General features: G+C 41.4%; 1 protein-coding gene across 1 annotated transcript; it reads right to left on the minus strand.

The window, feature by feature from the left end:
* Positions 1–275: 275 nt before the first annotated feature.
* Positions 276–19,992, minus strand: TNFRSF11B (TNF receptor superfamily member 11b). Its single transcript, XM_090040547.1, has 5 exons — positions 19,572–19,992; positions 7,963–8,332; positions 3,173–3,367; positions 2,630–2,854; positions 276–1,455 (listed from the first exon to the last, which is right to left on the minus strand). The coding sequence occupies exons 1-5, from the start codon at positions 19,650–19,652 to the stop codon at positions 1,067–1,069; spliced, it is 1,260 nt and encodes a 419-aa protein (XP_089896673.1). The 5' UTR covers positions 19,653–19,992; the 3' UTR covers positions 276–1,066.
* Positions 19,993–25,445: the final 5,453 nt, after the last annotated feature.

The following is a 25,445-nucleotide window of genomic DNA, read 5'->3' on the forward strand; positions in this document are numbered from 1 at the left end:
AGAGCTGATTAAGACCCATTGACCTCATTCTCCTGTGCCTTATGCCTGGTTTGGACATTGACACCTGTGTGTATGGAGCACTAATTCAGAATAATGGTGTTCAGTTGCTATTTTTCATTCACTTTGCTCAGATGACAGTGACTAGACCAGACAAGACATGGGATACTGGCAAAATCAGGCCCGTCTCTTCAATAAAATGGAGTAAAATCCAAAGGAAACATCTGTGTGAGCATTGCCCACTGAAGTTGAAAGTAACAAGCTGAACAGACAAAAGGTCAGTTGAAAACTGTTTAATTGTTTATCAAATAAGATTATGGAATCCTTTAAAAAAATCCAGCTTTTAAATATGGTACATTCACTTTCTCACAGAATATTTAAATATTCAGGTCATTTATGGTATATTTCTTCTATGTGGATTAAAACATTGGATAAATTAGACAACAGCTACCAAAAGATATCACAACTTATACAGACAAATCTAAGTAACAATTAAAAAAAACCTCACATAGTAAAGAAATTAAGGACTTTAGGAAAAATTACAAAATTTCTGCTGAAAAATATATTTGATCATTTTTGTCTAGCTAGAAAATATATAGCATACATTTAAATTTCTCTCTCTCAAATTAAATCATATAGTTCTTATTTAAGTTAATAAATATGTACAACAAAAACTCTTATAACTCAATGAATATAAATAGTAAATACTTTATTAGAGCCTGGCCCACTGCATTCTCATGCAATGGCTTTAGTGGAACTTTTCTATTTTGGATGAGCTAAGAAGCAGAATCAGCATCTTAGTGTTATCAACCGACTAGTAGCTTTTGTAGAGTGACTTTGTAACAAAAAAACAAACAAACAAACAAACACCCCCCCCCAAAACCAAACCAAACCAAACCCCAAAACAAAAAAGCCCTCAACCTCATAGCTGACACCTTAGAGCTGTTCCAGTCAGGAATTTCTATAAATAGTTAGGCATAAGATAGGGGAAATAATGTTCTAGTTTAATTACTGCTAGCAGTAATTAGGGGGAAGTAGTCACTGGAGAATAAATGAAAAACATCTTGAATTAAACACTTCTCATTTTCACCATTTTAACTTGGTTCCCTACCCTGTCTAAAAATAATTTCTGGGAGACTCTATACATTGTAAACCTGTGAAGAACCTTGACAACCTTCTTCAGACTTTGGATTGTTGTTTTGGGAAAGTCATATGTTTTCAAGTGCTTCAACCCAAACATTAGGCCATTTATAGTATCTTGATCTCCATTTTTTATTCTCCACAGGTTGAGGAGCTTTAGAATTTGTTCTGTAGGTGTACACAGTTTCATTGTGCGCTCAATATCTTCTTTTCCCACTTTCTTTCCTGGTAAACTTGCCATCAAGATGCTGAGATGTTCAAAGGTGAGATTAAGTTGGCCAATATGTTTTAAGACACTATTTTCACAAAGATCAAAATCTACAGAAAACAAAAAAGCACAGAAGTACATAAATAAGATTCGTTATCATTTTATAATAGTTTAAAAACAAACTCTAAAGTCAAAAGGACATGTTCTTTCTAAATGTTTTTAGTTTTTAAGTCCAAATAAATCTTTTATCATCATTGTTGTATTAGGAGGAAACCATGCAAAATACTTAAAAGCATATATAAATGTGCATGTTTATTCGAACACTCTTGTAACATGCATAAGGTATCTGGTGCATGAGGCTGGTCTCCGAATTTTCGATTGCAATGAATAAATGAGTGAAAATATCTAGGCAATCCTTACTACAACTGTCACTGGACTTCAGATTTGCATTTGCCTGCAAAAATACTTTTGACCTTACAGTGATATGAACAGACATGAATTTAAATGTAGATAAAAATGCAAATTCTACAGTATCTTTCTTCTCAAGGTTAACAGCTCATATCCATTCCTTGTAGGACGAGGGTCATTACAGTCTGGTTGGGTCTGATACTGGCTCATATAAAAAGGGGTTAGTAATTGTCTCTGAAAATCCTACCAAGTGTTAACATTACAAATATTTCTGGGAATATTTCAGTTTTGGCATCAATATGGGCAGTTTCAGCAGATGGGTGAAGGAATAATTAGGCTTGAAAGATAGGGATACTCCCAGCAGGAAGGGAAAAGCACCTCTACTGGGCAGTGAGTGGGTGTTGATTTGCAAGTCCTCATAATCACATTCTGTAGATAAGCAGGGGGTTTAAGTCCCAAGCCTGCTAAGCTTGTCCCAGTATAGCCTTATATGATATACTGTAAACTTTAATTTTGCCCCCACTGATGCATATCCACTGATCTTTATAGCTGTTGCTCCGATGCAGGTGTGGGCAAAATGAGCCCTGCATTATCACAATGCTTTGCACTCTGGGACTTGGATATATATTACTGACTCAGGTTTCATAAACTGGAGTTGCATAAGTAGTCTTTTTAATGAATACAAAGTGCTAAATACTTTCCACAGTCACATCCTTGGACTGCCCATTATGTGTAGCATGCACATAAATCTTAGTCATACCCATTCAACTCTCTAGGTGTGAGCACATAATCAAGGGCAGAATTTGACCCCACTAGTTTAAAGAACTCCTATTTAGAAAGTTACTTCTCCTGTGCTTGCTGCACCATATGAATTACCTCGAATTTTCTTCTTGACCATATCTTGTTCTTTGTTTTGCTGCTTCCATAATTTCAACAATTGGAAGGCCTGTTCTTGAGAACTGCGTCTTTGTTTAATCCGTTCTATATTTTCTGCAGTAATCTTTGTGCCAGGCAAATTGTCTGCTAGTATGTTCAGCCAGTTAGGGGAGAGTTGGGTTGGAACAGTAAATCTAAACAATGCTTCCTCACACAGGGTTACATCTAAAAACAAATGAGGGGAGGAAAAAAAATAATTCAGTAAGATGTCTGGATCCTTGCACAATTATCTGGCTCTGGGAAAAACAAACCTATGGGATCAAAGATAGTAAGAAAATCTGTTTTATAAACATGTCTAAAATAAGAACTGGTCTCTCTTCAATACTATGCATCTTTTAACATCCCAAACATTTTATTAAAGTTTGCCCATCACCTGAGTATCTGAGGTCTTAGCAACTGTTTTGGCAGTTACTGTTGCTGCTGGTAATTTCATTTTGAGAATGTAAGAAGATATAATTCCAGTACACTTAGCACTATACATACCTATTCCACATTTTTGAGCTGATGCATCGCGGTTTCCCTGACACACGTTATCACGAACTGCATTTCCTTTTGATGCTGTTTTAAGGCCTAGTGCACTACAGTTTGTGTGCTTCTTACAGGGTGTTTTGGATGAAGTTTCATTTGAGAAAAATCCCTCTGGACATCTCATACAACTGGTGTCACTCTCAGGGGTACCTTTAGAAAGACAAAACATGCATTCCTTTACACAGGATATGTGGTGTGTGTGTTAGGCTTCAAGCAAGAAAATAATGAAAAATATAATATGAATAATTCCGAATTGTGTGCTTGCTTGCACATGTAGTAGCACTAATTTGGAAAATATATTGAGAAAAGCAAAAGAATTTTTTTAAGGAACAAGCTCATACAACAAAATTATGTTAAATACAATTTTTAAACTTCCTTCTGATTTCTGCTTACTGTCACAAACTAATAAGTAGTTGACTTTTCAGATGTTCACAGACAGGATCTGTCCTTCATTTTCATCCACATAGAGTTGTGGGAAAATTCCTAATTGCCACAAATTTGGGTCTGCATTCTCTTCTGCAACATCTGGGCTTATTAAAATTAATTATTTTGGTTGTAACAAGAACCAGGATTTAGCCCATTTATTTAGGTCTGCTGGAGGTCAGGGCTTTTTCTCCTCTCCTTGTGCAGCAATGTAATTTAAGTACATCCTGCATATTGAAATTAAAATCAGTCATCTATTGTGATTTTCCTTCATTCCCTTAGATATGCATATTTGTTGAAGTTTCTCCAACATGCATATTTATTTCTTAAATATTAAATTCTAGAATTATACTTTATATTACCACATATTGTAAAGTTTCCAAAGATTTTACAGATACATTGCTGTTTAGCAACATGGAAATTTCAACATTATAGTTTGACCCCTCTCTCTTGGAGTAATTGCATTTTTATATACTTACCTAAAACCAAATGAACATGTATAATCAGAAAAACATACACAGATTCTACTTGTTTGAACTACCATTACGTAGACTATATTTATTATCCTGGTTAAAGAACTGAGACAAAGGGATACTGCTGTGTCATGGTGATTTAGAGCAAGAGAATTAATGTACGGGACTAATTTTGACAGTAACTGCAAAGGATTATCTTATCAAATGAAAAAAAGAAAAAAAACTCAGCTGTAATCAGTGCTTATCTATTACAGTTTGCTTATTCCCATTTAGCAAATCATTTGAAACCAATGATATTTAAAGCCCATGCCTAAGGTCAAGCAGGTGCTTAACTGCTTTATTCAATAAAGATGGACTTAAGCATATGCTTAAATTATCACTCAGAATTAAAGACTAGATTTGCATATGCAAATACCCCCATCTAGAGTATTTGAGGAGTATTTGCTCTTAAAAGCTAGATGCATAGAAGTTTGCAGGACATAAGCAAGTCCAGCTATATATATTGTGCTTCTTAGACCCTGTTAGAAACAAGAGAATATGAAGCTCAGTGAGTTTTCCATTAGCCAAGAAATAAAGAATATATTGCTATACAAAGATATCGTGCTACTTTGTTCTTCACATAACAAGCAAAAACAAATAAAAATAAAACCTAAAGAAAACAAGGGGTCTCACTGTTCTCATCGGAAAATCGAAAGAGATTCTGTATAATTACTTAAGAAATGATGCGTTTCCAGGAAAGAACAGTCATCATGGAAGGCGCTTGCCCTTGTAATCTGCTATGTTTTATGCAATGTGAGTGACTGGAAAAAGTACAAAAGTTGAGACAACAGACAACTGAATGTTTGACATGATTAGGCATCAGCTAGCATTGTGAAGGCAGACTTTCTGGTAACTTTCCCTTGCATCAGCTGCGCCTCTTTCAAGTTTTTTCTTACAAGGGGAGGCAGTGATTCTTTAAGAGGGCATCACAGCATCCTGGGTTGCTATGAGGTGTTACACAATGTTAGCAATGTTAGTTTTAGAAATATGATTCACAAGGTAATGCAGCCATTTTAAATAGAAGTCAATTGTTGTGGCCTTTTTGAGTTCTTTGCAACTGAAACAACTGCTCTGTTATTTTCCTGTAGTCAAAACAGAGGTGGCATTTTCAGAAGGATGCCTTGAGTCTATTCAGGGTGCCTTGGATCTAAAAAGGTTGAGAACCACTGCTCTTGGGTGTGAAGCCAGACTTCTCCTTCCAAGAACCGCTGTTTGGGTGTTTACCTGCAGGTTCTCCTTTCTTCTACATCTTCCTCACCAGAGATGGGCAGAAAAGCAGGTAGTTTGGGAATACACTGAAGTCCGAGACACTACAGGAACAGGGCTGTCTCTGGTGACTGCTAATCCTCTCTGCTATGCAGGCCTCCCTAGCATTAGCTTCTCCCTTTCTGTTTCAGTCCCCTCCTCCCTTATGGGACATAGTGGATACAAAATGCTGTCTGCATCAGTACTAATTCCTAAGTGGATTTCTGCTAATGTGAAGTACTGCCGTAACACTGGACTACACAGTGCAAAAAGCTTTTAAGCCTTATGTTTAGATTCAGTGGTATCAGATCACATGAGCTGCTCTTGCAAGCCATTTCAAAAGGACAGAAACTATTTAAAAACAGGTAATCTCATACATTTATGGTGGGAAGCTCATGGGAACAGCTGTACATGTGAGATTTCAGCTGCATCCATACCTAAACAGGAGAATGGGCCCCTTGCAATTTTTATCTGCTTCAGATACAAAATCATATTAACAGTTTTAAACCCAGAGATTAAATTCCTAAACTCTTCTGCAATATTGGCTTTAATATTGGCACCATTCTAGTTCCAACCAATGCCTTCTCAGTCCTTTGAAGGAATTCAAATTCTAGTTAAAAGGACAGTTTCAAAAGTAAGAAACCTATATTATTAACATTACAGAACACCAAATCTGATTAAATTAGTAGAACTAAAAGCAGCATAGAGATGTGTGACAAACAATGTGATCAATACACAGAACAAGCAACAAAAAAGTGTTAATTGCCAGAAACAACTTGCAGAGAAAAAAAATCTACATAATCCAGGTATAGGAATAGTCTGAGGAGTGAGTATCCCAAATAAATACTCTGTGCAATGAGCTCTTTGGGATCGTTGCTATATTGACACCTTCTAACACAGACTACAGGACTGATTTCCAGAATAAGTAGGTTTTGAGGATGCATTAAACATGGTATTTAGTCAGGAAGGTGACCAGTGTTCTGCTGAAAGATTTATGATGATCAGCAATGTATGCTTGAGTGCTAGGACTAAGATGAAACAAAATACAGTAACAACTATTATAGTGATGTTCCTCCAAGGGTCTCACTCTAATCTTGCTGGCTTCCCCTCATCTATATTTCCAGAGAGGAAGCACTAAGTAAATGACATTACACTGTGAGGTGATGAAGCTGGGAACAGAATTTGAATCTTGAGTCTTTTTAATTCTTCAGTCTATCCAAAGCCTCCTTATGCGGCTAATTGGGATTTTTTTTTTTTAAACACACTTTGGCCACCTTGCACTCTGGCTTACACCAAGGCAAAACCACTGCATTCAGCAATGCTACCCAGATGTAACCAAGGACAGACCATTTATCTTTTTCTGGAAGACTAAATGGTCTTAATGTTGTGGGTGTGCTCTTGGACTGCAAGCTTCCCTTTTATTGGTCACTGCAGTTTGAAGGACACCACACCTGCCTTCTGCCTTCAAACTCCTTTTGAGTCTTCTAAGTGGATTTCTATATGCTCTTTGTTTTAGGTCTATATTGTCTTGTTTCTAATATAGCTACACAAACTGCTACACTGCACTTACCTAGCGATGCTGTTGCAACCTATGCACAAGTGTGTTCAGTACTGACCTACTTTTCAAGTTCCCTCTAAAATGCTAGCATTCATAGAATAGTAACTCTTGCCTGGTGCATACAGCCAGGAAATCTATTAGGCAATTTTGAAGATTAGGGTATTTAAACTGAAAAATCTCTTAATGTCCTCTGTTTTTCCATGTATGCCCTTTCTTGTATTTCTTTTCTAGGTAGTTATCTGTCTCAGGTAGAACGCCAGCTTGCAATTCTCTTAGGCATCATTAAGCATTGGAGCTAGACTGGGCCATGTCATAAGCAGAATGATAAATAATTTGTTTCAAAACAAGAACTTATTCTTGGCTTAACAATTTATTTTGTCTAAAATGAAGAATATGGTCCCCTGAAAACATTACTGTAATCTTTATCCCTCCCAGACACACAGCATATTACCAGCTTGTCTGAGAAAGAAATAGTTGGCTGTTTTTTTAATGATAATAATGTTTTCCCTAAGAGTTCTCATTTAAGAGGTTGGTAATTAATTACTACCACATATTGTTCTGACTTTAGTGCTACATTAATATTGTTATACTTATGCTTTTGGTATTATGTCAGTTAATGCTTCTGGTGTTTGTCAAGATATGCAGGTGCTTGAAGCAGCAGAATTCAAAATGAAAAACGTTATTATTTATCACACACAAACTACACTCTGGATAATGTTCCTTTAAAAGAGGTAATTCATCATGTTTCTCATTAGAGTGCAATTTGCTACATTTGGTACTGCCATTAAGTTATATATTACAGTAGGAGCACAGTATTCCATTGAGAACTGGTCCTTTGGCTAGAGTCCAAAGCAATGTTAGAACGGAACAGGTTCAATTGGCTTTACAATTTACTACCCTGTAATTTCACCTGGACAAGCTTGTTTCCTAATTTTGAAGTGCCACAACTCTTCAGTGCTCTGAATGGCACTAATTCATTTTGTTGTGTATTGAAAACAGATACGTACCTGGTTTGACAACACCAGATCCAGGAGGGCATTCTGTGTGTTTTAAACAAAATTCTAGGTCGAGATATCTCCCTTCAATGCATTCACAGATGCGGTTTTGTGTGCTGTTGCATTCTTGCTTAACATACTGTAGCTCTTTGCATACCACGCTGCAGTACTGGCATTCATCATTGCTGTTCCAGTCCTCGGAGTAGTACTGATCTGGACATGGTGAGCATTCAGTTTTCCTTGTAGCTGTACAGTACTGTTTTACATATGTTCCAGGCGGGCACAGGTCACACATCAGTTGATGAGATGTAGCTGGATCATAATGGAGGTACTTTGGGGGAGAGGTTTCCTGGGTGGCCCATTTAATTGAAATGTCCAAGAACTAGCAAGAGGAAAATAAAATATCGGTCTCTTTAGTCCTACAAGGCAGCACAAATCACAGAAAAGCCTACAATTTCACTTATTTGATTAGGCACCTTATGTCTATCTCTTTAGTGCCACTGTGGTGAGACACATGCTATACAGGTTTCCCTCGCCAACCATGGTTTTGCCAACCACGATTTTGAGCTACCATCCTTAATATTCTATATACCATTTTGGCTACCACAGTATACAGTTTTGAGTAACCACAGTTTTCTGTGGCTGCAAATCAGCCCGCCACCTGCCATTTTTCCCATACGCCTTTTGTCTTGCCAACCACGGTTTTGCCAAACATGGGAACTTTCAGGAACCTAATTCCAGTGGTTGGCGAGGGAAACCTGTAGTAATATATAAGATCCTAGCCAACTTCCTGACTCTTACATACCTGTATTATCATAGTAAATTATTTAAAAAGAATCTACCATTCCACGCTGAAACCACATTAAAATGTTCTGGAACCAACAAAATCCAGACACAATACAGGCAATTCAATGACAAGATTTGATGTTTTATCACTCTACTTCCCTGGGTCTATTCATTACCCAATTTACAGTCTCATCCTGCAAATGCTTACTTGCTTAAGTAGCTGTGTGCAGGACAGGGCTTGTAGTTTGTGAGCTTTGTGGGAAGGGGGGTTGCGGGTACCAATTCTTCTCTCTCTTATATCACTGGAACTTCAGTGGACAAGGAACCTGCCCCCTGCTTCCCTAGCTGAAGAGCTGATGCCCTGATTTACTTGAATTACTCCTGATACACATTATTTTGGGAAGAAAATCAGACCTTTCAGAAATGGTAAATATCTTATTGTACATCTGAACCACCTTCATTATGCTCAGATTTTTAAAAAATAGCTTGCAGCATTCCTCTGGTCACTTTCCGAGGACAAATCCTTACAATGTATAATTTTATTGCCAATAAAACAAATAGAACAGCATGGTTTTGTTTTTACAAAGTGCCTTGGTTTAATCCAGCACTGAAATCTAGGAGCTCCAAAGACAGTATGCAGCAGCTACTTCCCATCAAACAGGCATGCTGTGCAGTGCTTTGAGATAGATGTGAGGAATGCTGCAGCTAACAAATTCGCGAGGAGGAAGTAATCGCACAAAGCTGGAATGGGCTACAACACTAAGGTTAATGCTTTCTGTCACAGAAGTTTGGCTTTACAGGTTATCCAAAGTGCAAGAGCAAGAGCAACCATAACATTACAAATACTATGCTGGTACATTGGTTCTACACTTGGGAGAGGCACAAGACTGACCTAATATATAGTCAGATCAGCTTCCTGGAGGCACTTATGTTTTTCTTGTGGGTCTCAGCAAGTACCGATCTAGGATGACCCTGCTCAGCTTGCGAGATGTCTGGGGTGTATTATCATTTGGGCACCCAGTTACAAATGTTGTTTTGCAGTTTCTCTGATGCTTTATAAACAAAGTGAGCTCCTTGTTTACTCCACTGTATGTTGTGCTGTGCCACACAAGGTCAGTGGGTGGAAACATGGCCTTGGGATCTGTAATTCAGCTCTGGCTGAATGTTGTGCATTCTGTTAGCTGCTTCTATTTCACATCTTGTTGGTTTTATAAAATATTTGGATTAGATATTTTCCCAGGTATTAAAGGCTACACAAGCAAAACTCACGTTGATACTAGTTTTGAATTTGTGAAAGAGCGCGAGGGAGAGCGAGCTGTGGACACATCACCACCACTTAAAATTTAGGCTTCAACACAGATATCACATTGGAATGGCTTTTAAGGCTTGTCCACGTTGCACTGGACAATGTTAGAAAGCACGCTCAGGAAAATACAGCAGTGTCAACTTGCTCCTGTTTTGCCTGTACCACCTATTAGAAAACTGTAACATAGTCATTTCTGGTTCACACCCAGGAACCTCCCAAGGTCTCAGTCTCAGGTGTGCTTATTAGAACAGACGCACTGAAGTTTGAGAACTCTTGGTACAAGTGCGATTTCATGGCAATACACTCAGCATGTTGCAATGTTTGCCCCAAATTACTGAACTCCTGGTAGGGATCAATAAGATTTCTCTGCCTCCCCTAAGAAATCCAGCCTTCATTAGGAAAACTATGGGAGAAGAACACAGCTTTCATTGATTCATTCTCAGATTTTAAAGGCCAGAATTTTAGATTTCAAAGCCACATTAAATTTACTAGTCAGACATCCTATGTAACCTGTGCCACACTGTTTTATGATTCACTCCTGTACTGAACCCAGTAAGAAGTGCTTAACTAAAGCACATCTTCTAGAAAGGCAACCTTCATGTGAAGACTTCAAGAGATGGAGATTATAAAATTCTACCATGTTATCTATTTTGTTCTAATGCTTAATCACCCTCCCTGGTAAACAGTTAAGTCTTACTTCAAATTTTACTTTGTCTTGATTGTGCAGCTCTATTTCTCTTAAATATCTGGATCTGTTTCACAGCATCTATTTAACCAGAGGGTGAAGCACATTTCTGAAAAATGAATGGCTCTCCATGAATTGCTCTTGATGAACCATGTATATACACCCTTGGTAAACCTCAGGCTATTACTCTAGCAATAAGGAAGTCCTGCTAATCCCATCAATCACTGATGCTAACAGGCAGGTTTCCCTTCAACATGTTTTTTGTAATTAGTATTCAAAAGAGAGACCATTTAGGAAAAATGAAACTCCCTACTTATAAATTCCAAGACTTGCATGGACATATTCTTTTGTAGTATGTTAGAACAACACCAGACTGCAATGTGAGGCACAGATATTGAACTACAGCCATAATCCACATGCTTTAGATGTTTATGGAGCCCTGAGAGATTCAGGTAACTCTGCCCAAATGGGAAGCTGGCATTGGGGGAAAATTATTATGCAGTACAAGTGAAAATTACAGCTGCTCCCAAGTACAGACTATGAAGTCTCTCTACTGTGCAACATATTTCAACCCTGCCACCAGACAAGACTTCTCTTACTGCAGCATTAGAATCCTATGTCTGTCTTGCCATTTACTATCTCGCTGCACAGGCACGAATACATTTTCAGGTACTTTGTGCATCCAGATTTTTAATGGCTTTCGGCAGCCAGAAGCTCCCACTGTGATGATATTCATGTTGAATGAGAAGACAGGGATTTGGCCCACTGGCACTGCTGTCAGTTTCCACAGGAGATCACAGTGGAGACCTATTAGAAATGATGTTGTAGGAGGGGTCCATAGTTTAAAAGAGCTCAGATCCCATAATCAGAGTCAGATGGTATAGAAGTTGGTGGGGAAGAAGAGGCCACCAGGTGAAATTTTAAAACAATTCCAGCTTTGTTCAAAATGGAGCTAGTTCAGATTTTAGCCAAATTTAAATGTAAAAGGTACCAAGGTGGGTAAATATATTAACCCCCTGCAAAACTTATAGTAAGCATAGATGCACATTGATTCTGCTGAACAGAACCTGTAATATTTTAAATTAAGGTATAAAATAGAAATAAAGTAGCAGAAAAACAGACCATTCACCTCAGGTGTTTTGTTTCTTTCTTTTTTTTTTAAAGGAAGACTATCACCACTATCCTCTTTCACTCTCAGAAACATATGATGTCTAGATGTAATAAGGTGCAAATCAATCATTGATGGAGCTGTATTTATGTAGCATCACAGTATTCTATTTTTAAAGTAATTGTTTTGAAAGATATTAAGCCAACTCTGCAGCCATAAATGGTATTATCTGGAAAACCATTAAAGTTACTATCACTTAATTATGAACAGTTCTACGCTATTTATTACAGGTTTTATATAGAATCTGATTCCCAGGGTAATTTACAAAAATACTGAAAATACACAAAAAAGGCCAAGACGAAAGCAGACAAATGTACTCAAAATACCAAAAATTGACCATTTTCGATTAAAGATAAAAAAACATACTACACATCCAAGGCATTCTGGTTATAGCTGTGTAAATTGGAGGCCTAATTTTAGTCTCCTAAATCCACATTCAATCAGCTAAATAGAAGTGTCCTATTTTTCAGAAATGTTGTAGTAATATCAGCATATAGTCCTTGCCCTAAAGAGTTTACAGGCATTGTTTCTGCTTAATGTTGATTCATTCCTAGCTAGATATGCAGGATGATTTATATATAGTACAATCCACTCATCCAGATAATAGTATTCAAGCAAAAGGCCTTTTCCTAGAAGTGGGTTGAAATATATTAAACAGTCTCTGCCTTATACCGGCCCCTTCTACATGTGTTACATGTATCACACGATTATCAGATTAAATACAAAATTGCTTTAGACTAGTTACACATGCAAATGAGCTGTCACACTATTAAAAGGTCCAGCCAGCTATAGATTTAGAGCTGGAAAATGTGTAGTAATTTCATAGCTGGTTTCTATCCAGATTTAATTTGCACATGTAGCACTGCTATGTCCTCGTGGCTGGAAGCCCCATCAGCACATAGGAGCACCATGAGTTACGGTGGGTAGAATCCCATCAGCCGACAGGACTCCCATTGCAGCAGTGACCTGCAGCTAAGGATGGGAGTCTTGTTAGCTGACAGGACTCACATCTGTGGAGCAGGAGTCAGTGCAGGGGAAGCCTGGGGTCATGATACTGGGCTCCCTGATGCTGGCAATAAGGTATGATAGGAGCTGGTGCTGGATGCCACAATCATGCCTCTTGCCATTACACGTGCCATGGCAGGAGGTGTGATTGTGTGGATCTTGCACTAGATCCTATCACGCCTTTACCTGAGTCTCTAGAAAGGCTTTTAAGAAATAGCCCTGTTACACTAAATAAAAACATAAATCTATATATTGAATTAGCTGTACTGATGATCTAGGACTGCAAATGATTGAAAGAAAAAGGTGTAGCTCAATGAGCTAGGCTTATTCATGATAACTGAAGACGCAATCTTTCATCTGAACTCTAAAGTTACATTTGATGGCTTCTTTTTTTTGAAGAACAAGAAAAGGTGTTGCTCTGAAAACGCTCAAAGGTTAATGGATAGAAGAACTGGCTCGCTGACTTCATTCACAGAGTTAGAGAAAAGATTGGAAGTTCAACTAAATTTTATTTTAAGCAATGACAATTTATTCTCTTGTGAACAATACCAAGCAAAGCAAATTTTGGAAAAGTGTTGTAAGGGAAAACAGATCTTTAGTATATTTTTTTATAGTTGGATATTAGCCTTTTAAAATGTTCCATAGTCTATTCCACAACATATGAAGGGTCAAATTATAGACTATTAAATTGCTGTGATGATATTGGCTTCAATATAGCAAAACTGAATGCAGAATTCAGCCAAAATCATACTATCTCTTGCCATTTTACCACTAAATGTATATCTCAGTCTGAAGGAAAAAATGGTCTGGTTTCAAATTATGGAAGTAATGGTCCGGTTGTAATGAACAGATACGTAATTGATTCTTTAAATCTCTGAGAAACTGCAGTTGGGTCTACCGCAAGATATGCCCATGTCATACACTCAACAGTTGTCTGGGACACTGTAAGTAATTGCTGCTCCAGTTTGAATTCTTTATTTTTTGGAAGGGTGAAGAGAAGGGGCTCTTAGGATAATCAGGGAAACTGAGGGCCTATCCGGGGAGTAGAGACTAAAAGAGCTTGGCTTGTTTAGCCTGGAAGAACAAGGGCTGTACTCTGTGAATGCAAAAGGGACACAATCACAACAGTGGGAAAAGAACAAGTTAAGTTAAAGGACTACGCTGACAAGAGAACAAACGAGGAAAAACTTACTATGAATAAACATAAGCTGGAAAACAGAAGAATCATTCTCACCCTCAAAGGAATGAGGGTCTGGAACAGACTTCCAGTAGCAGTAGTTGGAGTAAAAAAATGACTTAGTTAGTATTAAGATGGATCTTGACACATTTATGAACAGGATTGCCTGCAACAGCTGATGTTTGGACTCTGTGACTGAGAAGGTCCTTCTGGCGGTATACCCCTATGTTTCTATGTGTAGTTACTTCTGGATCACAGGACTGAAGTATTAGTTCAGGCGAAGAAATAAATTAGAGGCAACACTGACCTACTCTGTATGATTGAGTAAGAAAGTTATGGTGATTGCTATTTAGTGCTTCTACCAGACACAGGCTTTGAAAACCATTACTGCAGAGAAACATAAGAGACAAAATATTGGACAAGTTCCTGACAAGTATTGCTGTTGGCTTCTTGGGTATCATAAAATAGTAGGGTTGGAAAGGACCTCAGGAAGTCATCAAATCGAACCCCATGTCGAAGGCAGGATCATCCTTGACTAAACCATCAAGCATCTGCCTAGCTTGGTTTTAAAAGCATTCAAGGACAGAGACTTCACAACCTCTCTGGGTAGCCTGTTCCAGTGCTTAACCACCTCATAGTGAGAAAGTTCCTCCTAATAGCCAACCTATGCTCCAATCCTCCATCCAATCCTCCATCCTCTGCTTCAGTTTGAAACCATTCCCAAGTCCCCTTGTCATAGCCCTTGCTTTTCAGACCAAGGAGTTTTGGGAAAGGCTCTTCACCAGATGCATTTGCCACTTCTTAATTACCTCCCAGCAGACCCCTGGAAAATGGTCCATCCAGTTTGCAGAAGCTTATTCCTTCTCCTTCCTACCTTGTCCTTCTCTCTCTGAAGGTGGTGGAAATACTCCTGTTGGTCTAAATAGTAAGGGAGTGAAAAACTAAGGCCAAAAACTGGATCAACATTTACTTCACATCAAATCAGCCCACTATCAGAAGCCAGAGGAAGGCATTCTTCTAGAACAGCGTTAGGTTTATGTGGGGTTCATTACTTAACCTCCTGTGTGTAGTTTAGCAGATCATTCAAAGCAAGTCATACAAGATTAAAAAGCAATCCGTTGACTGTCACTCAGCATGGATATTATTTACAGCAACATTTTTTCCACATACACTTTACATCACCATGCACAAATTAGTCAGAGGAGTTGCCAAATGCAACAAAGAGCATTTCTACAGTTCTCTCTCTTCAAGCCTTTATTTTTCTTTCAAAAGCATCTTCTAATGTGATCATATTACCTTATTTCAGACCTTGGGCATGAAAAGTAGCACACGCCCTTTCCTTTCATCTTTATATGTCAGACAAATAGCTACTTGCTTGTTTCTGTTAAATTAGAACGAACTGTATGGCAAAACTGAAAACAAAAATCCTTCAAGCATCATTCCCTTAAATCACTGTTTTGTGGAAGTAAAGAAAGTGGTTTTTCAGAGTATGAAAATATTATTATATGTCTTGGCTTTGTGGCTTTAGTTGGCAGACCAGAGGAGAACGTTTAATTTACTGAAAGAGATAAATTTGTCTCTGCTCTGAATTTCAAGTCCATCCTCAGGCATATTTTCTTGCTCAATAAATAATTATTCTCACTTTGTCAAAAATGCTGCCAGTGTGTGTAATGAACTCAAAGTAAAATCTCACAACTCTACTTCATTTTTTTTACAGAAAATATTTTGATGAAGCCAAAACAGAAGGCCAACTGATGCCACCCAATGCAAAGCAGATTCCCAGCTAAAATGAATAGGTAGGTCCTGCTTCTAAACTAATGGTATAATATGACCACCAGTAGACACCAAAGTTAAATCTTCACCTATTTTACTACTAAATCCTACTGAATTCAAAGTTTTTATTAGGACTATTTACCTTAGGTAAGGTAAACAGGGCTTGAATTCCTAGGGGAAAATCTTCCTCTTGAACTCATTTCAAAATTAGCTTATGTCTCGAGCATGAATACCAACAGACCTTGACAATTTTATCCCCTCTACTATCACTGCATATGCTGCTTTTATTTATAGGCGTGTCTAATCCTTTTCAAATCTTGCTAAGCTTTTTATCCACAAAATATCATAAAATAGCAACTCCTAAGGTTTCATTCTACATTGTGTAAAAATGTTTTACGTAGCCACTTTAAATGTACCTCACAGCCTCACCCCCCACTCCCATGCACATATTGCAGTTATTCTCAAAGTAAAAAAAAATGCTAATTCCCATTGGATTCTAATCTTATAATCTGGGATACCTTTAGCTCTGGAAGCAGACAAAGAACACTTAACATCTCTTTCCATCTGCATTATAAAGCAACATCAGTTACTTCACTTAACACTGACATTACAGATGTGTCATAACTCTTGTGTTAAAAAGCCTGAAGTGTCTCAATTACTGCTATGCTTGCTTTTGAATGGCAACTATTTCCTTTGGAACTGTTCCTCAGTATTTTAAGTAACATCATCTACAAAGAAATCAATGACAACTGAAGGCAGAAGTCAATTCAGAGTATCAACTTCTAAGTGGGTGATGGTTAAAAAAGTGCAGAACTGTACACATCTAACAGTCTGCAAAAATGTTTCTGGTTTCTTTCCTTTTGGCTTGCACTCTTTCTGTTTCAGGGTGTTTGGACTAACCCCCCAAAAGAAACTCCCCTGAAATCATGGTGTTTGGCTTGTTTTGGGATCGAACCCAAGCAGGAGTATGGTACTTTCTACACAACTGTGTGATTCAGTACAAGTTCAGCACAAACTCTGAAAACCTTTTGGAAAACCAAGATCAAGTGTCAGCTCTTCAATAAAAGTTAAACCCAACCAATTTTCACTTGAAAAGGATGATGAAGAGAAAGGGAAAAAAGTTAACTAACTAACCAAATCTCTCTGGAAAAGTCTATCGTGTTTGCAATGTCAGTATTAATCTCAAGAATACTACCCACCTTATAGCAACATCAAGATTTCTGGGATAACCTAAACCTGACCTGTCCCAGGTACCTTCTGAATAGGGTTATTAATAATGTATAAACTGTCTGAAAGCATAGTGTAACACCACCAAATACAGACATGTTCACTGCCAGTTAGTAGTAATCCTATTCATATTCAGCATAGAAACTAAATTATAAATTAAAAGAAATATAAATGGGAAAGCATCAAAGTTGCTACAATGGATGACAACAGTGCATCTAGTTTGAGTTACAATGATCTCTCCCCAGTGTTTTTCTGGTACCTTCAGTGTTTTATTTTTAACAAATAAGCAAACATACAGACAAACAAATTTAGGGGAAAAAAAAATTAAACCCTGGAGATGGCTGCAAAACTATTACTGCCTACACACAAGAGACCAGATGTGCACGCCAGGAATGGATGTCACAGGCATTTGTAGATCCAAAATAGAGAGGTCAACCTTAGGGGACAGCCTAGGTTAGGAGGCTAGTAGCAGGGCACAGTCTTCCAGCTCATGGCCACTTGTTCACATTCAGTCCTACCCTTTAGTGATTGATGGTCTATTTGCTGGCAATACTAGTCTAGCAGCAACAAAACCACATGCACATACATACATGCACACATCCTACCACAACCAGCTCCTGCCGCTCCTTCTGTTCACATTTCTAAAGAGATCCTAGAAGCACCCACACCAAGACCTGGCATCACTGAACATGCATACTTAAAAAAACCCCAAACTGTGAATCTCATTACAGAGCTACTTGGTTTGCTGTCCTAACTTTCTGGGGCCTTTCAACAGCACAAGTAGGAAGATTAAAATATTAGGATCACCACCCCTGAGAGAGACAGGGCTAAATGAGGCTTATGTTTCATTTTACAGTAAACTATTATTTTATAAAATATACCAGTTTATTACTTTCACAATCTACTGAGAATGTACTACATGAAAATGGTTCATATAACACCACTCCATGACCAACACAAAAAGGATGTCAATTTGGTAATGAATTATTGCTGACATCCCAAAATTGACTTCCTGTGTTTTTACACAAAAATGGCACAATACCGTAAGTCCCAATTCTCAAACTTCCCAAACCAATTCCCAAACCTTTTCATATTGCATCCCCCTTTCCAGATTTACCAGCTTCCCACATACCCCTACTAGCATACATTTTATATTTAACCCCTCAAATGCCAATTATGATTATTATAATGAAAATTAAATCTGCCATTGCACGATTTCTCCTGCGTACCCCCAGAAATGTCTTGTGTACCCTCCCGGGGCACGTGTGCCACTGTCTGGGACCCCTGCCATAAGTGAAATGGTAAAGCTTTAGACTTACATTTCAATTGCCCGGCCACAACCTAATATTTCCTCTTAGTTCTGTGTCATTAATTACTTGGGTTTATTTAAAAAAAAAACTCTTTGAGGAAACTGCGGAAACTAATACCATAATTACTCATGAGAACCTGGAAGTTTTGTGATTCAGTGGATATAGGAAGAGCTTTCAGAATCAATCTAACTCACTTCAAACTGCCTTAGAGATCACCAGCACATTAATGCCACCCACTTGCTAAGAGAGTCTAGAAAAAAAAATGGTACACACAAACATTATAGTCAAATTTGAATGTTACTTCCTTGTTTATTTTTAAAAAAGCACCTAAATAATATAAATGGATAGTACAAGTCTATAAAAAGAATAAAAACTGCGTTTAACTCCTATGAAGCTAAACGCATTAAACACCATTTCCAATGATGTTTTAGCGCTAAGACTTCTAGAGGGCCAATTACATCTAAGGACTAAGACTTCTAGAGGTAATTTTTTTTTTTTGTTTTAAATAAAACTAAAATGAACAGTCACCTATTAGAAGAGGGGTGTGCAAGAAACTGGGTGACACAAGCTTTCCCAGTGGTTGACACACAACCTACTCCGGGAAGCTACTAATTCATCAGATGCTTCCTGAGTTTCAGTGCTCAAAAGAAGGACATGAAAAATCTCATTTGTGTTCCTAATCTCATTAGTCTAGAGGAAAAGGCAAGCAGGACTCGTAGAAGAGCTGATCTCTTTTCTTCGACCAGCAAGATTTTTGCAACAAACCTACTTTAATTGCAAGCAAGTTATTCATTTAAAAAAAAAATGCAAAGAGTTAATAGCTTGCTTGCAATTAAAGAATATCTTTTCCCCAAAATCTTGTTGGTCGAAGAAAAGAGATCAGCTCTACTACGAGTCCTGCTTGCATTTGTGTTCGCAGCATTTTCTCAGGACCTGCCAGGACCTGGAGCGGCGGACCTGTCATCATAACTAACCAACCCCGTCTGCTGGGAGTAAGCAAAGATGGAGCTAAGGCAAGAGCGCCCCGCACTTTCTGAAGCGCATTCCCAGCGGGTGTCCCCTGTGGCCCCACACGCGTGAGGGGAGCAGGGGGTGGCGACCCCTGCCTCAAGTTCACGCCTGGCCACCAAAGCCCGCGGGACCCGGTGTCCTGGGCCCCCCGCCCTCGCCTCGCCCTGCCTTACCACAAGCGCGCAGCACAGGACGCGGTTCATGGCGGTTGGGGCGGGAGCGCTCCTGCGCGGGACGCGAGCAGCCCGCTGCATCCCGGCGCCGCGCCGCCCGCCTCTATATATAGCCGGCGGCAACAGGAAGCCCCGGCAGCGCGGGTTGCTCCTACCAAACTTTCCTCTCTCTCTCTCTTTTTTTTAAGGAACCTGTGAAAGGCGATGACTTCACGCGACCGCAGGCTGGAAACACGCGAGGGCGGGTCCGTGTCCCGGCGGGGGGGCGGCCCCGCACCTGCCCCGCACCCACCGGGCCCTCGGCGGGGGGAGCGGAGCTGCCTGGACTGGCAGGCCAGGCGGGGTCAGGCCCGGAGAGGAAAGGAGCCGCTGCAGCCCCTGCTCTGGGCAGGACATTGGGGGGGCCCGCACTCGCGGGGACATCGCACCCCCGCCGGGGCTGGCTCCGGGAGATGCTGAGCGTCACCCCGGAGATCAGTGATAGGGCACTCACTCAAATACAGATTAAATGCTGAATCTGATGTATGCAGTAGGCCAGCAGGCATGGCTGGGGGGGCATGGCGACCGCCTGCAGGCAGGGGTGGCAGCGGGGGCGTGAAGGCGATGAGCAGGAAGCTCTTACAGGTGGCCGCGGCGGGGGCTGGCAAACACTGACCGGCAATCAGCGACTGCCCACAGTGGCCAGCGGCGACCAGGGACCACCCGCAGGTGCTGTCGGCGGCGAGGGGCTGGGGGGAGGTGAGTGGCGAGCACCCACAGCTGCCACCGGCAGTGTCAGCGATGCTTTTTCGCCGAGGGTGCACCACCAACCTCAGGGAGCGCACGTGCTCCCACGTATGTGTCACCAATGCCAGTGGGTTTTTAAAATGTGATAGTAATGTGCATTTACCTTACTGATGTAAAGTCATTAATGTCATTGCATTGGGGGTAAAAAGAGGGTCCCGGGTAATGTGGGGCCCCTGCAGGACACGATGGGCAACTTAGTCATCACGCCAGATGACAAAGCTAACATATTTAACGATTTCTTTGCCTCTGTCTTCCTAAGTAGGGACCAGTTCAGCCACCTCCCTGCTGGGCCCCCCTCGGGCCCCGGGAGAGACACGCCTGGGCCAAGGGTTAGCGAGGAGTTAGTTAGGGTACTTCTGGAGAAGCTGGACGTGTTCAAGTCCGCTGGTCCGGACGATCTTCACCCTAGGGTTCTACAGGAACTGGCTGAGGTCATTGCAGGACCCCTGGCACGGCTCTATGAGCACTCGTGGTGCTCTGGCGAGGTGCCGGAGGACTGGAAGAGGGCCAATGTGGTCCCTATCTTCAAAAAGGGAAAAAAAGAGGACCCAGGAAATTACAGGCCAGTTAGTCTGACCTCAATCCCGGGTAAGCTCTTTGAAAAAATTATCCTGGCACACATCCAGGAGGGCCTTGCGGGGGAATGCATGCTCAGGGGCAACCAACATGGGTTTATCAGTGGCAGGTCTTGTCAGACCAACCTGGTGGCCTTTTACGATCAGGTCACCAAATCATTAGACGCAGGGGTTGCTGTGGATGTAGTCTTTTTGGACTTCCGGAAGGCTTTCGACACTGTCTCTCACCCTGTCCTCATCAAAAAGCTGGGAGACTGTGGTGTCGATGCCCACACGGTCAAATGGGTCGCCAACTGGTTGGAGGGCCGCACCCAGAGGGTGGTAGTGGATGGGTTCTTCTCGACCTGGAAGGACGTGGGCAGTGGGGTTCCGCAGGGCTCGGTCCTCGGGCCTGCACTGTTCAACATCTTCATCAGTGACTTGGATGAGGGGGTAGAAAGCACCCTGTTCAAGTTTGCTGATGACACTAAGATGTGGGGGGATGTGGGTGCACTAGAAGGGTGCAATAGGCTACAAGCTGACCTTGACAGGTTGCAACGGTGGGCGGATGAGAATAAGATGGGGTTTAACACTGATAAGTGCAAGGTGTTGCACATGGGGAGGAAGAACCGGCACCACACTTACAGGTTGGGGAACTCTCCTCTTGCCAGCACGGAGACGGAAAAGGATCTTGGAGTCGTCATTGACTCCACGATGAACATGGGCCAGCAGTGTGGGGAGGCAGTCAAGAAGGCCAACCGTACCCTGTCATGCATCCACAGATGCATCTCGAGCAGGTCCAGGGAGGTGATCCTCCCCCTCTATGCGGCACTGGTCAGGCCGCAGCTGGAGTACTGCGTCCAGTTCTGGGCGCCACACTTCAAGAGGGACGTGGACGATATGGAAAGAGTTCAGAGGAGGGCCACTCGTATGATCAGGGGTCAGCAGGGCAGGCCTTATGAGGATAGGCTACGGGACCTGAACCTGTTTAGCCTCCACAAGAGAAGGCTAAGGGGGGACCTTGTGGCCTGCTACAAACTGGTCAGGGGGGATCAGCAGGTATTGGGGGAGTCCCTGTTCCCCCGTGCGCTGCCAGGAGTGACCAGGAATAACGGTCACAAACTGGCGGAGGGTAAGTTTAGATTAGATATTAGGAGGCGCTACTTCACAGTCAGGGTGGCTAGGGCCTGGAACCAGCTTCCAGGGGAAGTGGTGCAGGCTCCTAGCCTGGGGATTTTTAAAAGGAAGTTAGATGAGCACCTTGCCGGGGTCATCTGACCCCGGTGCTCTTTCCTGCTAAGGCAGGGGGTCGGACTAGATGATCTACCTAGGTCCCTTCCGACTCTAGCTACTATGAAACTATGAAACTATAAGCCGCCAGGAAGAGATTCAAACCGAGTTGGCAACCCTATAGGAAGACTCTGGGGAACATTGCCCCAGCCCCACAGATCTAAATGAGAGGAGTGGGGCGGCCTGTTCCTTTCGCAGTCACGGCCCGGGCAGCCCCCAACATGGATCCAAGGGTCCTGCCACACGTTCAAAGGGGTGCGGGATAGAAACCAGCGGCAGGGTCATTGCATGTTTTCAAGCACTAACTTTGTAGCTGGTTGGCTCTTTTTGTAGCTAGACAGTCATTTTTATGGCATGGTGATGAGTTCACATTTTTGGCCTGTCTACATTTATTGTGCCGTTCACTTGTGAATAATATATGTAACGTGTGGCAGGGGTCTGAGTCTCACCGCTGGCTTCTCCCTGTGTAGGGCCAGAGCTAACTTGACTTTAAATTACTGCAGCTTTCTGAGTTTCATAGTTTCATAGTTGTTAGGTGCTGGAAGGGACCTTACAGATCATCAGGTTCATTTGGGTACTTGGGCAGGAAAGACTGCTGGGATCAGATGACCCCAGCAAGACGGGCATCAAGATGTTTTTTGAAGATAACCAAGGTGATTGACCTCTGACCTTCTGCCCCCCCATTGGCTCTGAGTGTTGCAGCTTTTCCTCTTCTTGATTTGACTCACAACACTGCAGGGTTGACTGGAACTGGGAAGGAAAAAGCTTATGTGTCTGACAGGTGCTCCAGTGAGAGGGTCCATTTCAGTCTGGTAATGGAGGTGACCCTGAAAAGCAAAGTGAAGAAAGTATATCTTCATCCTTCTCCCACATGCAACTACTCAAGATAACTAGCAAACCTCCTGCCAAATTGATATTAAGACAAAAGATAAAAATATTTTCCAGCCCTTCAGCATCCCATATACAGTGTAAGCACTGAGGAACATGAACTAAGGAGAGTTCATTTGCAAGTGCCTGAGTTTTAAATCTCTGGGTTTATCTTGTGAATTGTGTTTGAACATCTAACAGTGCTAACATTGTGTGGCACCACTGAAAGGATCTCAAGGCACCCTAGGATGTCATGGCACCATGGCTGAGAATCACTGGACTAGATCATTGAGTTTTGAGGACTTAGGTAAAGTAAAGCTTTCAGGGTGTCCCACCTTCCTGAAAGGAAACAGAAACCCAAAATATGACAGCACCCATATGTGTTGAAGGTGTGTGAAGTTTACCTCTCCCAACTGGGAAAGACTGGGATGTAAAGTACTAAACTCCCATTTAGCTCCAGATTATTGATGGTATAAACCTCTAATACGAGAAGAATAGAACGGTGTAATTGGAATTCAGTGTAAGAGCATCTTCGTGCTTTATATGGTTGAATGAAAACTTACTGAAGGAAATCTTCCCGTTTATTTCAGTGGGCTGTGGATCAGACTCTCTATTCCCATCACTAGCTGCCAGCCAGGAATACTTAGGCATTATCCCCACACAGAAAGCACAACAAAGCTTGTAGAAGCTAAGGCAAGCATGCAATCCATCTGCCTACATTGTCCAATAGATTGCAGATTGGCTAAAGGGTCTCACTCAGGGTGGTGGAGGATGGATCATATTCGACCTGGGGAGAAGTGGGCAGCGGAGTCCCCCAGGGCTCAGTTCTTGGGCCCGCACTATTCAATCTCTTTATCAGCGATTTGGATGATGGGGTGAAAAGCAACCTGTTTAAATTCGCTGCTGATACCAAAATTTGGGGTGAGGTGAGCACACTAGTAGGGAGGGAAAGACTGCAACAAGACCTGGATAGGTTACAGGGGTGGGCTAACAAAAAGGATGTGTTTCAACACTGACAAGTGCAGGGTGCTGCACTTGGGCAGTAGTAACCAGCAGCACACTTATAAGATGGAAAACTCCCTTCTTGAGAGCATGGAGGCAGAAAGGGATCTTGGAGTCATTATTGACTCCAAGATGAACATGGGCCGACAATGCAAGGTCACGGTTGGCAGGGCTAACTGTACCTTGTCGTGCGTCCACAGGTGCATGTCTAGCAGGGCCAAGGAGGTGATCCTCCCCCTCTACGCAACACTGGTCAGGCCACAGCTGGAGTACTGTGTCCAGTTCTGTGCGACCCACTTCAGGAGGGATGTGGACAACATTGAGAGGGTCCAGAGGAGGGCCACCCGCATGATCCGAGGACTACAGGGCAGACCCTATACTATGAGAGACTGCGGGACCTAAACCTGTTCGCAGCTTTCACAAGAGAAGGCTGAGGGGGGAGCTGGTGACAGTCTATAAACTCACTAGGGGGGACCAGAAGGGTTTGGGAGAGACCTTGTTTCCCCTCGCGCCCCCTGGCACAACAAGGAATAACGGCCACAAGTTGTTGGAGAGTAGGTTTAGATTAGACATCCGTAAGAACTACTTCACAGTTAGGGCGGCTAGGATCTGGAACCAACTTCCTAGGGAAGTGGTGCTGGCTCCTACCCTGGGAGTCTTTAAGAAGAGGCTTGATGCCTGCCTGGCTGGAATCATTTGAGTCCAGTTTTTCTCCCGCCCAGGCGGGGGGTCAGGCTTGAAGATCTACAAGGTCCCTTTCGACCCGACTTCTATGATTCTATGATTATTATAACTTAGAAGGCATATACCAGCAGTTTATTATTCAGCGCCTATCAGGGCAGAGATCAAAGTGTCTTTCACAATGGAAGGCACTAACACGAAGTTTAAAAAAACATTTAAAAAAACTGTTCATCTTCAAGTGTGGTTATGGTCAGAAAAATGACTGTATCAAACTGGCATCCTCAACAGATCTGCTCCCTGTGTGTCTGTGCGGTGTCAAATGTGCTGATTTTAGTGAAAAAATACTTTATTACTTCTTATTCCCAGTAGCACTGGGTATCACAGCTTTAAGGTATCACAGCTCTAAGAAAGAGATCTGGGTTCTCTTTGAGACGACTCATCCTAAACAAAATTGTTAACCAAGTTCCACGTGCAAAGCCAAAGTATGCCTAATTTAGTGAGGACAATACGTTTCGACAGGTGTAAAGCAAGCAACATTTTGCTTACAGATTTTAATAGCTGATAATACCTGAACCTGAAAGTTTCAAATATCTCAAGGCAAATCTGTGGAGATGCCAGTTAGGTGGGACGAAGTATTTATACTTCTGTGCCAAGCATATTTGATTTTGAAATCCTGAGTAGGCAATAAATATAG

Source organism: Crocodylus siamensis, chromosome 3 (assembly GCF_052110815.1).
Source record: "Crocodylus siamensis isolate JL-2025a chromosome 3, ASM5211081v1, whole genome shotgun sequence".
In the NCBI taxonomy this organism is placed as follows: Eukaryota; Metazoa; Chordata; order Crocodylia; family Crocodylidae; genus Crocodylus; species Crocodylus siamensis.